The sequence below is a fragment of the Rhinopithecus roxellana genome, chromosome 4 (genome assembly GCF_007565055.1).
Source record: "Rhinopithecus roxellana isolate Shanxi Qingling chromosome 4, ASM756505v1, whole genome shotgun sequence".
In the NCBI taxonomy this organism is placed as follows: Eukaryota; Metazoa; Chordata; class Mammalia; order Primates; family Cercopithecidae; genus Rhinopithecus; species Rhinopithecus roxellana.
The window spans coordinates 1,247,819-1,262,184 of NC_044552.1; the positions used below are offsets into that span (position 1 = coordinate 1,247,819).

At 40.1% G+C, this 14,366-nt stretch overlaps 1 protein-coding gene across 2 annotated transcripts in view; it reads right to left on the reverse strand.

The window, feature by feature from the left end:
- RNF144B (ring finger protein 144B) overlaps positions 1–14,366 on the reverse strand; it is a 79,758-nt gene that overhangs the window by 36,506 nt on the left and 28,886 nt on the right. For both annotated transcript variants that reach the window (XM_030929480.1, XM_010352701.2), the window contains exon 3: positions 2,436–2,540. In XM_030929480.1, the coding sequence (XP_030785340.1) occupies positions 2,436–2,540 (105 nt within the window). The remainder of the gene's footprint in view (positions 1–2,435; positions 2,541–14,366) is intronic.

A 14,366-nucleotide genomic window follows, 5' to 3' on the forward strand; every position in this document is an offset into this window, starting at 1 on the left:
CAATGAAGAATGAAGAATCACGTGTTGTAATATAAATAGCAGCACAATAAAGGGAACCAGGCTTAATCAGAATTATTTTTAACAAGCAAAGTATATTTATGTGTTACCTGTGTAATTAAACATTTTTTAAAAGGTGGAGGGAAGTAGTAGTCGTGGAGATAGAACCTAGTCAAGCATATGTGAATGAACCCCATTGTGGTATATTCAATAATACATAGATTATAAGCCACATGTTATAACTGTATGCAATAAAATCTTGATCTAAAGCAAGTTAGAAATGAAGGTGGTACAGTCCAATTCATGTGTGTGGTATTTACTTTCAAAGGAGGAGGCCAATGTAAACTGATGCAGCTACCCACATCTCCAATATAATCTTCTATTCCATTCTCAATTCAAAATGATTATCAATCACCACTACCACATATTTTTATCACTGAAAAAGACAGTAGCAAGTTGATAGAGAACATTTGATCCTGTTTTTTTTTCTTTTGAGACGGAGTCTTGCTCTGTCGCCCAGGCTGGAGTGCAGTAGTGCAATCTCGGCTCAATGCAACCTCCGCCTCCTGGGTTGGGAGGCGTAATTCCTGCTGGGATTACAGGCACCCACCACCACGCCTGGCTAATTTTTTTGTATTTTTCGTGGAAACGGGGTTTCACCGTGTTAGCCAGGATGGTCTCGATCTCCTGACCTCATGATCCGCCCACCTCGGCCTCCCAAAGTGCTGGGATTACAGGCGTGAGCCACTGCGCCTGGCCTCCTTTTGTAATTTTTAAGACTCATTATGGGTTTGTCTGGTTTTAATGCCTAAAAGTAAAATTGCTTTTATAGTAAAACTGGATAAAGAGAACCAGAAGGACAGAGAAGGTATAGAGTGGGGAAAGGATAAGGAGAACAAAGGAGAGGGAAAATACAAAGAGAAAATGTCTATTCAAAGAAAATGAAGCCAGGTGTGGTGGTTCACACCTGTAATCCCAGAACTTTGGGAGGCTGAGGCAGTAGGATTGCTTGAGCCCAACCTGGAAAACATAAAAAGACCCTGTCTTTAAAAAAAAAAAAAAAAATTGAAAATTAGCCAGGCATGGTGGTGCACATCTGTAGTCCCAGCTACTCGGGAGGCTGAGGTGGGAGGATCGCTTGAGCCCAGGAAGTTGAGGCTACAGTGAGCTGTGACTGCACCACTGTACTCCAGCGTGGGCAACAGAGGAAAATCAGGTCTTAAAAAAAAAAAAAAGAGACAGAGAGAGAGAAAGCAAGAAGCAAGAAAAAAAGAAAATGAGAAGACTACTTAAGCTCTGCTCTAGAGAACTGCAAGACAGACACTATAGCCCATCCTGATCCACTTGTCTGGGTACACTGGTCCCTTACATTAGATACTCAAAATGTCAGTGCCAGGTGGCTACCATTTACTGAAAATTCTAAAACACTATGCATTTGAACTTTCTGCACTGATGGAAATATTTTATTCTGTGCTGTCCAGTCTGGTAACCATTAGCCACATGTGACTGAACACTCAGCAATTACTGACTAGCATGATTGAACTAAATTTTTAATTTCATTTAAATCAATCTAGGTGTAAACAGTCACATGTGGCTAGAGGCTACTGGATTAGTCAACACAGGTCTAGAATACAGGTATCCGATAAATTTCACGGGCTTTTTTTGAAATTGAGCTTCCAATTATTAAGTCCTTTATCATACATTCTATCTACCTACCTAGTTCTATGCCCCTACTCCCATTTTTCTTTAAGAGATGAAATCTCACTCTATTGCCTATTTATCTTTAGGGTATTACAGTTTACAAGACGACTCACTATTCAGCCTCTGTATGAGTCCATTCTCGCACTACCACGCAGAAATACCCAAGACTGGGTATTTAATTGACTCACAGTTCCACAGACCTGGGAAGGCCTCAGAAAACTTACAATCATGGTAGAAGGGGAAGCAAACACGTCCTTCTTCACATGGCCGCAGCAAGGAGTAGAGCTGAGCAAAGGGCGGGGAAGCCCCTTATAAAACCATCAGTTCTCACGAGAATTCATTATCATGAGAACAGCATGGGGGAACCGCCCCCATGATTCAATTATCTCCACCTGGTCCCACCCTTGACATGTGGGGATTATTACAATTCAAGGTGAGATTTGGGTGGGGACCCAGAGCCAAACCATATCAGCCTCCTAACTTCACATTTGGTAAATTTGATTTCTGGCACTTTTGCCTATTCTACAGCTTCTTCAATACTCAAGATGGTATATATAAGTAGAACTGAGATAAATGACAGCTTTAACAGTCTGTATAAAAAATCTAAAGAGCTCCTTTAAAAAGTTAACCTCTGTATTTTCTTGCTGGACTCCCTGGTAGGGAAATACATAAGGACTCAAGATCCTAATAAATAACATAAATAGGAAAGAGGGGAAGATAATGGCAGTCATTCATACCTCAGCTTCCTGCAGGGTCCCATGGTTTAGGCACACCATGTCAGGGCAAGTGATGGGAGACCCACATCCTTCTTGGATTGCCAGCTGCATGTACTGTTTCAGGCACTGGAAGTTAAGACAAAAAAGACAAATTACCTATCCCATTACAGTAGCAGAAAGGTTACATAACAGAACCACCACTGCCTCTTCTTCCTTAATTGGCTGTCCTGAGGCTCTTGTACTCAAGAAACTTAAGTTATCACAAGTGTGAATACTAAGAGCCATCATTTTGGAAAGAATGCAGACAGGCAATTAATTATGTATTACTTCATCTTAAGAGTTTATTCAAGTCAGATTTCCCTATGCTCACACATTTCAGCCACCATAGATTAGGAAAAGAAAAAACACTATTTTCTAACACTAAAGGCCTCCTCCTTTTTGAAAAAATGCTGTATGAGTTCCTAAGTCCATTTTTACCTAGTGGTCCTCTCCATCAAAGTTTACCCAAAACTAGAACAGAATGCTGTGACCCTTGCACTGAGCTAGCCACACAATCAAAGTAAGCTTAAGGCAGTGACATTTCTAGGACCACTCTTAAAAGCAAATGCACCTGGAAAAGATAATGTCAAATTTGGGAAAGTCAGGTGACTTCCTGCTGACTGGGGACAGCAAAGATAATTTGCTTCCCAAAGACAATAACGCATTGTCCCAAAGACATTATCTCAAAGACAATGAGACCTTCCCAAAAATATGGGCCTTGGTGGATGCCATGTAAAGGAGGTTTGAGTAGGAAAAAAGGCACTGGTCCCCAGGGGAAAGAAGAAATTAAATAGAAAAAAAGAAACCCAGAGAAGAAATTGAATAGAAAAAAGAAACCCAGAGAAGAAACTGTATAGAAAAAAGAAACCCAGAGAAGAAATTGAATAGAAAAAAAAAAAAAAGAAACCGGCCGGGCACAGTGGCTCAAGCCTGTAATCCCAGCACTTTGGGAGGCCGAGACGGGCGGATCACGAGGTCAGGAGATCGAGACCATCCTGGCTAACACGGTGAAACCCCATCTCTACTGAAAAATACAAAAAAACTAGCCGGGCGAGGTGGCGGCGCCTGTAGTCCCAGCTACTCGGGAGGCTGAGGCAGGAGAATGGCGTAAACCCGGGAGGCGGAGCTTGCAGTGAGCTGAGATCCGGCCACTGCACTCCAGCCTGGGCGACAGAGCGAGACTCCCTCTCAAAAAAAAAAAAAAAAAAAAAAAAAAAAAAAAAAAAAAAAAAGAAAGAAAAAAAAGAAACCCAGAGAAGAAATTGAAAAGAAAAAAGAAACCCAGAGAGAAAAGGGAGAACACCAGGAACAAAACTGATCTGCTCACTCACTGCCTGTTGTGTCTGGATGTTGGACAGTGAGTGGAGATGTGAGTCTGACTGAGAAGTTAGGAGAGGGACTGATAGCTTTATGGAAACCTCTAATGCCTCCCCCTATCCCTCTCTACCCATCCGCACAAGAAATTGAGGGCAGTAGTTCCAGGAAATAAACCTCTAAGTAATCCAAAATTAGTTCTTCAACTTCTACTAATTTGCTTATAATTGGTAAACCTTTTCTACATGCATGACAAAAAAAAAGTCAAGCTCAAATGTTTGAGGAGTACATTCCACCAAAAATACATAAGCCAGCCACTGAAGCAGCGACTCTTACAAAGTGATTATTTACAACTGGGCTTAGATTTTTCAAACTTTTACATTTATGTATCAACTTACTACATTAAAAATATTGTTGTTGCACCAACGTTTTAAAAAAGCACGAGCCTAAAGTAAAATTCTAGGGTCAGAATACTGATGATGTAATTATGAAATCTATCCCTGTTATTGACCATCTTTACTCATTTTTTCCATCTGAAAATAAAACTAATATCACTTTTTTTTTTTTTTTTTTTTTTTGAGACGGAGTCTCGCTCTGTCGCCCAAACTGGAGTGCAGTGGCCGGATCTCAGCTCACTGCAAGCTCTGCCTCCCGGGTTTGCGCCATTCTCCTGCCTCAGCCTCCCGAGTAGCTGGGACTACAGGCGCCCGCCACCTCGCCCGGCTAGTTTTTTGTATTTTTTAGTAGAGACGGGGTTTCACCGTGTTAGCCAGGATGGTCTCGATCTCCTGACCTCGTGATCCGCCCGTCTTAGCCTCCTAAAGTGCTGGGATTACAGGCTTGAGCCACCGCGCCCGGCAAAACTAATATCACTATTATATCACTTCAGAAAACTAATCATGTATTTATCTGATTATAAATAAGTTACAATGTACTGATGAATCAATGACTAGGGCAAACCATTTAAACCAGACTTGTATCTCTTCAAATAGTTAACAGGTTTTTTCTCCAAGGAGTTAATTTTTTCTATAATATTCACCACAGCAAAAGCTAGAAAATAACCTAAAGACCCAAAATAGAACACTGAAATAAATGTTGCTAAATTTATGCGATAGAACGTGCAGAATCATGAAAAGAGTCTTCAAATGATGTTCAAAAGACATGCACAAATGCTCATGATTTAGTATAAACTGAGAAATAAAAGGTATCTGGGAACAGGGATCCTCTGTGGTCACTCCTCCATTGCACTTGACCACCATATAGATACTGTGTTTTAACCCTGACCTTCTTGTTCAACAGAAGGGTGAAAAATCACTTGCTCTAGGATTTACTGTGCCAAACATGGTATCCACCAGCAGCAGCAGTGGACATAGAAGACAGCAGCAGCAAGGAAATATGAGGAAGAATGTCAATGGGCAGGCGAACACCCAGGGGAACAATCAAGATGGCTCACCAAAAGGAGTGTTGTGCCAGGGGACAAATGAAAAAACAGTGTGAAAGCCTGCCCATCCTGTTCTGCTGCTGAGGACATCTCAGCCTTCCATCAGCCACACCTGTTCCATTGTTACTGCCTTGATCTTCCTGCTGACCCCCAGCAGCCACTTAAATAAATTTAAGTAAAAAGACTGGAAGATATAGTTTCTAGGCTCAAGGGGAAGGTGTTTGAGGAAAACAAAGTGAACAGTGCAAGGAACTTCAGATCCTAATACTAGGGTGAAGGGTCCACTTTACTAGGTGACAATGGGAAAACGACTTAGCCTATTACCTAGACTTGCTTTCCTTAATTTAAAAAGGAGGGACAATAATACCTGTTATAGTGACCTCACAGGGTTTAACACACACACACACACACACACACACACACACACACACACGTGAAATTTATATACAGAAGCCCTTCATGAATTTGCAAATTACAGAAGAATAGGTCATGTTATTACTCCTCTTCTCCTGTTCTTAGACTTTCCATGAAAGACTTTGTGGTGAGAAGTTAGACCTTTCTCACTTTTGGGGTGAGAAGTTAGACCTCTGTACACTGACTCCAGGGTTTAAGTACATATACCCTTTATTTTTAATGCTAAGAAACAGTGGTTCAAGATAGAGATTTGTAAGGGCAGGTTGCTAAGTAGTCCTACAGCACAGGCACTTGACACTCCATCCGTGTGGGCATGCACTTCTATTCAAAGGCAAAGAGGGAAAACAACCAGCCCTAGCTATTGCTTTTTACTGAATTTTCAAGTACCCCAGGCTTGTTAAATGCCATCCGTTAACTTTCACTAAAATATTTAATCTCGAGTGTCCCTCTCTTCTTCTGTATCTCTGGTTAAAAAGTGCAAAATAACTGAAAACATTCACATGCATCCAATGTGCATGTCATACAAAACATAGGTAAATGGTTAACAATTCTAGGGGGAAAACTGGCATCTAGCTTATAAAGAGAGAAACACAGAAAACAAAAACAGATCATAGCAATGCAAGAACGGCAAAATAAAATAAAAAATATTTAAAAAGAAAACTACCATCATTTAGTTACATTTTGAAAATTGCATTTATTAAGTAGCATTCAACAGATATTTAAACATGCAATTTTCTTAACAGGTAACAAATTTTAAGGAAAATGTTTTAAATAGAACATCTCAAAACCCAAATGACCCAAGGAAAAAAAAACCTTTTTCTTTCGAATAGTCAACATTTAATTAGTTTAGTAAAACACAGAATTATTTTTAGGCCATGAAGGGTCATGCAAAATAATAAGGATTGTTCATCAAACTCACTCCACAACCCTTTAAGGACTCATATGGAATCTAACCAAAAATGTAACCAAACACCTGGTGAACCAGATGACTCATATTGTCTCTTCCAACTCTGAGAGTCTATGAATTGTATGCAACAGAATCTTCTCAGAAACAGGTGTCTCCTAGACCCCTTTCAAGGGTATTAGATTGCGATGTACCGAAGTCACAGGCATCCTTCATATAAGGCGTTCTCACCTATTATGATGGATGCGGCAAAAAGGGTCACAGTGTAAAGACAAAGCTACTATGTACCCACCCAAGAACAAATCACAGGAGCGGGCAGGGAACATATGTATATTTTTTAAAACTATATAGTTCCTCATTCTCTATCACTAAATTATGCCCTTCTTAAAGTTTTTTTCTAAGGAAAAATAAAGCATTATAATGAATAGCCAGTGAAACTGGATTCCAACCATCCAGGTTGAAGCACAAGCTCTAAAGTCTCCTCTGCATCTTGAGCAAGTCATTAACCTCTCGAGCTACAGCGGTCTCATTTATACAATGGGACAATATCACCTGTCTAGGCTGATCTCAGGGAAAATGGAGAAAAGTGAAAAGAGCTATGCAAACGCAAAGTATAATTGGAGAATGGAATAGATGTTTCTGAATAGGCAGGAAGCAGAAACGAAAGTCCATAGACAACCTTTTCTAAGATTCCTGAGGGTGAGGTGAATAGGTAAGAGAATAGGTACTATTGAGAGGAAGGAGGTAATGAGTGCCGTTAGCTGATTTGTTTTTGTTTTTGTTTTTGAAACTGAGTCTCACTCTGTTGCCCAGGGTGCAGTGGCACAATTATGGCTTATTGCAAACCTCAAACTCCTGGGCTCAGTGATCCTCCCACCTCAGCTCCTGAGTAGTTGAGGCTACAGATGCCTGCCACCACACTCAGCTATTAATTGATTGATTGAAATGGGGTCTATGTTGCCCAAGCAGGCTGGTCTCAAACTCCTGGGCTCAAAGAATCCTGTCGCCTCAGCTTCCCAAAGTTCTGGGATTACAGGTATGAGCCACCACAACTGGCCCATTCGTTGAAAATTTAAGTTGACTTCCAGGATCTTAGATGCTTCTGGATACGGGCACTGGGGTCCTGTGGTCAAAGCAGGACTGTCAGCCCACCTGGCTTGAAGCTGAGTTGGTGAACTATTGACCTAGGTTTTCTCATCCATAGCTCAGCCAAGTGGGAAGGAAGGTGATGAGGGGGAATGTGCCTAAAGGCCAAAACCCAGACAGGCCTTGAGTACCTGTTTTGCTTTTTATCACTCCAGGTACAATGCAAACATTCAAGTAGATATTCCATAAAATGTAGACTAACATTTCCCTGCCTCAGTGCACAATGACATCACAATGTTTCCAGTGTGTTCTAAAGAACATCTCACACTGAGGCCAATATTCTGTTTATTCCACTTCAGACTATGATCTGTATACAGGATCCAAGAATAAAGCTGCCTTTGTTAGATGCTGTTGAGTTAAATTATTAGTACAACTCAAGACAGTATCTCTCCCTACTCAAAAGCCTATCCACACCAAAAGTATTCTGGTTTGAAAAAATTCAAACAAATTAACAACCTACAGCTAGGCAGGAAGCTGTTTCCTGGTATAGTCTGATCCTAAAATTTTTCTTACAAAACCCCTTTCAGATACCTTGGATTTTTAACCAATATGAGATTACCTAGGTGACCAACCTCCCCCTTGTAGGTGTTTGCCAACCACAGAGGACATCAGAGGACTGATAGGAAAACCTGGCACCAAATGATTAAAGGAAAAAGCACCAAATCAAACAGCAAGCCATACAAGCACAGTTTAAAAGAGACCTTGGTTTGACCGTAGTCGTCCCTCAGCCCTTTTTATTCCAGAAGCCTTCCCTGCCTCATCCCCTGGTGTGGCAGCACACCCAGCCCATCTGCCCTCATAGCATCCTAAGGCCCAGCTCGCACTGTATTTTTCAAACTGGGTGCAAGGGTGTATCATTGGGAACCCAAGAGTTTTTCATGGCAAGATTTTCCCCATTTTATGTTTATTCAATGCTCTTACTAAAAGCATGCCTGGGACCACCTCGGGAAATTCCCTATTTCCACCCAGTGTCCGTGCTAACCCTTGGTCTGTGGTGCCATCCTGCTTTGCCAGGTAGGGGTGCTATCATCGTCACAGGCAAATGAAAAAAAGAGAAGAATGCTGAACACATCAAAATTTTTAGTGATTCCAGCAGAGAAAGGTGACAAGATCACTGAATTACCACTTAGTCACTGGAACACATAAACTCAGAGCCTAACTGGAAAAAGCAATTTAACCAAAGTTAAACATCACTCATCACATTAATGTTAACTTAAATTTTATGGGTCTGTAATTTTATTTTATATATATATAGAGATGGGGTCTCACTCTGTCACCCAGGCTGGAGTGAAGTAGTGCGATCTCAGCTCACTGCAATCTCTGCCTCTTGGAGTCAAGCGATCCTCCCACCTCAGCCTCTAGCTGGGACCACAGGTATGCACCACCATGCCAGGCTATTTTGTATTTGGGGTAGAGACAGGGTTTTGCCATGTTACTCAGGCTGGTCTCGAACTCCTGAGCTCAAGTGATCTGTCTACCTCAGCCTCCCACAGTGCTAAGATTTCAGGCATGAGCCACTACACCTGGCCTTATCGGTCTGTAATTTTAATCAATATTCAGTTTGTATATTTATTGTGGTATTCTTATTCTTTAAGAGATATATGCCTAAATATGCTTATTTAGTACCTTGTATCATGTTTGTATAAGTTTTGGTAAGACTCTAATAAAGGAAATTTTAAAATAGTTTGATATTAAGTTCCAATTCTTTTCCCCTTCAAAAGGAAGCCACATAAAATCACCAAAAGGAGGGAGAATGGAATGATTCTCAATAGCAGGGAGGCTGGTGGTATTGCCTTCTCACTTGGGGACATACTAGAATATCAGACTATCCAGAAGGAGTTTTATAAATTATTCAACCTCCCCCCTCCCCAAATTCTCCAGAAGACTTGGTTTTTCTCCTCTACTTGCCAACCTTTCTATGATGACCATAGGTAACACCAGATGTTTATTGTACACATAAGCAGTGTAGCACCCAGCATGCTGCATTGCAAATGACTATCAATTTGCCTGCCTCCTCTATAGCCTAGAAGCTCCTTCAGGATCTAGATTATATATGCTCCTCTTCGTGCTCCCTACAAGCATCTAATCAATCACAGGACCTGGCACGTAGTAAACACTCAGGCTTCTCTGGGAGCTGGAAGCCTGAATTGAGCACTTACCGGTTGAGTATCCCTAATCTGAAAATCCAAAATCTGAAATGCTCCAAAATACAAAACTTTTAAAGCACCAATATGGTACTCAAAGGAAATGCTTATTGGAGGATTTTGGACTTCAGATTTTCAGATTAGAGATGGTAGATCAGTAAGTATAATGCAAATATTCCAAAAAAAAAAAATTCAGAAACCCGAAATACTACTGGTCCCAAGCATTTTGGATAACGGATACTCAGTCTGTGCTCAGCTTTGTGGCCAAGCTCCTTCACCTCTGATAATGAAACATATGAACCCACCCACACACACATCCATCCTCTGTTCTTCTTTTCTTGACACATAAGACCCAACTCTGCTTTTCTGGTTCCCATCTCCTCCTGCCTTTCAGGAAATTAACTTATTCATTATCTGTTTTCTTTCCTATGCCTTGAATTTTGTCCTGTCTAAACTTGAACATGTTCAAAATATCCTAATCAAAGAAAAGTCATAATAACCCAGCAAAGAACAACAGCCCTCCCTTACTCCTCTTCCTGGCTGTATACTGCCTTCATTCCTCAGCTCTTCAAAATCAAATGTTTGAAAGAGTTGTCTTCCCTCACTCCTTCACCAATCCCATCCCAACCTCTCCCTACCACTCAACTGAAGTGGCTCTAGGTCATTGAATCCAGTACACATTTCTTCCTTCCCAACCTCTCAACAGCAGTATCACACACAGCCAACCATTCCCACCTTCCTGAAATCCTTTTTCCCCTTGTCTTCAGGATTCCATACTCTTCTGGTTTTCATTCTTCCTCTCTGGTCATTCTTTCTCAATCTTCTGCATTTTCCTCAACTAAACTTTTAAATGCTGGAATTTCAGGAAAGGACCTAAACTCTCTTCTTTCTACACTTTCTTCCTGGGTCACCTCATTCACTATATAGAACCAACTGTGCTAGTCCACTGCCTATTTGCCCTCAGGTGAATATATTCCAAAAGGCCAGTGGTTCCCTAGCAGACAGCAGTGCCCCCAAAGAAAATGATCTAAGCCTGGTATGTTTTTATAGACAAGAAACACTGGAAGATATGGGACACTACTGGGAAGAGTATCCTTAATAAAAAGCCGTAGGCAGGAGGAGGAGGGGTGGATGGACAGAGGATAAGGAACTTCAAAGATAACATCCACCTGCCTTACTATTCAACTACCTTACTGACAATGTTTCTCACACTTGAATATTCATCCAAGTTATTTGAGGATCCCATCAAAAATGCAGATTCTGATTCAGTGGATCTTGGGTGGGGTCTGAGGTTTTTCCCTCCTTGTAAGTTCCCAGGTCACACTGGTGCCACTGGCATACAAACCACACTTGTAAGTACCAAGACCCAGGTCAAAGATTCTCCACATCAACTGTTCCATAGAATTATCTGGGGAGGTTTCCAGAAGTCCAATGCCCAGGCCATACCACAAACCAATTAATTCAGACTCTCTAAGAGAATGATCCAGGTGTCAGTTTATATTATACATATATAGTATTATTATATATAATATGTAATTATTGTATATCTACGTCATGTATGTTTTATTGAGATATAATTCAGATACCTATAATTGAGATAAAATTCACGTACCCATACAATGCACCCATCTAAAGTGTACAATTCAGTATTTTTAGTGTATTCACAGTGTACAACTATCACCAAATTTGATTTTAGAACATTTCATAATCCCAAAAGAAATGCTGTGCCCAATAGTACATGCTCCCAATTTCTCCCCCAGATCCTCCATGCACAGCCCTAGGTAACCACCATTCAACTTTCTGTATGTATAGATTTTCTTACTCTCTACATTTCATATAAATAGAATGATACAATGTGTGATCCTTTGTCAACGGTTTCACTTAGTGTAATGTTTTCAAGATTCATACATGTTGTAGCATGTATTGGTACTTCATTTATTTTATTGCTGAATAGTATACCATTGTGTGAATATACCACATTTTGTTTATACTTTCATCAGTTGATGGACATTTGGGTTGTTTCCAGTTGAGTGGCATTATGAATTATGCTGCTATGAGCGAGTTTTCATGTGGACATACATTTTCATTTCTCTTGAATATATACCTAGGAGTAGGTATGGTATATGGTAACTCTATCTTTGCCTTCTGAGGAACTGCTAGACGATTTTCCAAAGCAATTGTATCATTTTCCATTCCCGCCAGCAGCATATGAGAGTTTGGACTTCTTTAAATTCTCACCAAAACCTGTTATTTTCTCTTTTTTATTATAGCCATCTTAATGTGAAGTCGAATATCATTGTAGTTTTGATTTGCATTGCCCTGTTGGCTGGTGATTTTGAACATCTTTTCATGTGCCTATTGGTAATTGGTACATCATCGCTGAAGAAGCCTCTACTCAGAGCTATCTATACTTTCATCCATTTGTAACTGAGTTATTTGTGCTTTTATTACTGAGTTGTAATAATTCTTTTTTTTTTTTTTTGAGACGGAGTCTGGCTCTGTCGCCCAGGCTGGAGTGCAGTGGCCGGATCTCAGCTCACTGCAAACTCCACCTCCCAGGTTCACGCCATTCTCCTGCCTCCACCTCCCAAGTAGCTGGGACTACAGGCGCCCGCCTCGTTGCCTGGCTAGTTTTTTGTATTCTTTACTAGAGACGGGGTTTCACCGTATTAGCCAGGATGGTCTCGATCTCCTGACCTTGTGATCCGCCCGTCTCGGCCTCCCAAAGTGCTGGGATTACAGGCATGAGCCACCGTGCCCGGCAAGAATTCTTTATATAGTCTAGCTGTATACCCTTATGAGATATGATTTGCAAATATTTCCTCCCATTCTGTGAGTTATCTTTTAACTTTCTTGATGATGTCCATTGAAGCATAAAGGTCTTTAATTTTGACGAAGTCCAATTTATCTTTTTATTTTGTTGCTTAAGCTTTTGGTGTCACATCGAAGAATGTCTTGCCTAACCCAAGATCATGAAATTTTTTCTTTTTCCTATGTTCTCTTCTTCTAAGAGTTTTATAGTTTTAGTTGTTATATTTAGGTGTATGGTCCACTTTTGTTAATGTTTGCCTGTGGTATGAGGAAGATCACAGACATCTTAATTCTTCATTATTTTTTTGCAAACAGATATCCAGTTGTCCAGGACCATTTGTTGAAAAACATTTCTTTCCTCCTTGAATTGTCTTGGCACCCTTGTTGAAAATCAACTGACAAAAAGTAAGATTTATTTATTTATTTCTGGACTCTCAAATCTATTCCATTTATCTATCTGTCCATCCTCATGACAGTATCACAATGTTTTGATTACTGTCGCTCTGTCATCAGTTTCGAAATCAGGAAGAGAGCTCTCCAACTCTGTTCTTTTTCCAGATTGTTTCACTATTCTAGGTTGCTCAAACTTCCACAGGAATTTTAGGATAAGCCTAGAATTTAGTTGGCATTTTTATGAGAGGTGTGTTGAATCTATAAATTCATTTGGGGAGTACTGCCACCTAAATAAGTCTTCCAATCCATGAAGATGGGATATCTTTTATTTAGTCCTTTAAAATTTCTTTCAAGAGTATTTTGCAGTTTTCAGAGAATTTTGTACTTTGTTAAATTTATCCCTAAATATTTTATTCCTTTTGACGATATTGTAAATAGAATTATTTTCTTATTAATGCAATTATATTATTTCTTACTAGTATATGGAAATACAATTGATTTTGTACATTGATCTTATATTCTGCCACCTTGTTGAACTGTTATCAATATTTTTAAACTATTGAAGTGATTCCCTTTTGCAACCAAGTCTAAGCATCACTAGTTCAGTACCATCCATGCCCTCCATTCTAATAAGGGAAGATACTTTTATGTCCCTCATCACTCTTTTCTACCCAACCTCTCCATGGAGAATACATGCATTCAGCTAGTTCCAAAAGAAACAGCAAAGGAAGCTTAAGGGGGAAATTATATATGCAAAATGTAAAACCTCTGATTAAGAGCCTTTAAATACTTTAGCCCAAAATAGTGCTGTTACTTTTTCCGGAAGAGATTACTAAGATCCACCTTGTAAGTTTGAGAACAGTCATTCAATATGGGAGATTAAATCTGGACTCCAATCAAAAGTACCTCCAGTTTCCACTAACGAAGAGTGATCAAACACGTCTATCTTTATCTCAAGTGATCATGAAATATCTAAATTAAGAAACTCTATGACAGAAATAGCTCTGAAGAGAACCCATTGGAAATGCTGCAGCCCGGTCCAGGCTTCACAAAAAAGCCAAATAAATTTGCTAAAATGGAAGAACATTCCAATCAGAGCAGTGAACCGACACAAGCATTGGAAAAATCTGCTTCCAATTTGAGTAATTCAATCGCTCGTCCATTAACCTTTCAGAGGAGTTTCCTTTTGTCCCACTTGTGCTGCCTTTCTTAACAGAAAGAGGCCCCACTTTTTATACTAGTCTCAAAGAGATCCCTCTGGCCTAGGTGCTATCTTATGACACAGTATGCTCAGAAAAGCAACTGACCATTCTAGGAGAAAGAAAACAAGAAGACTTGCCAAGTTT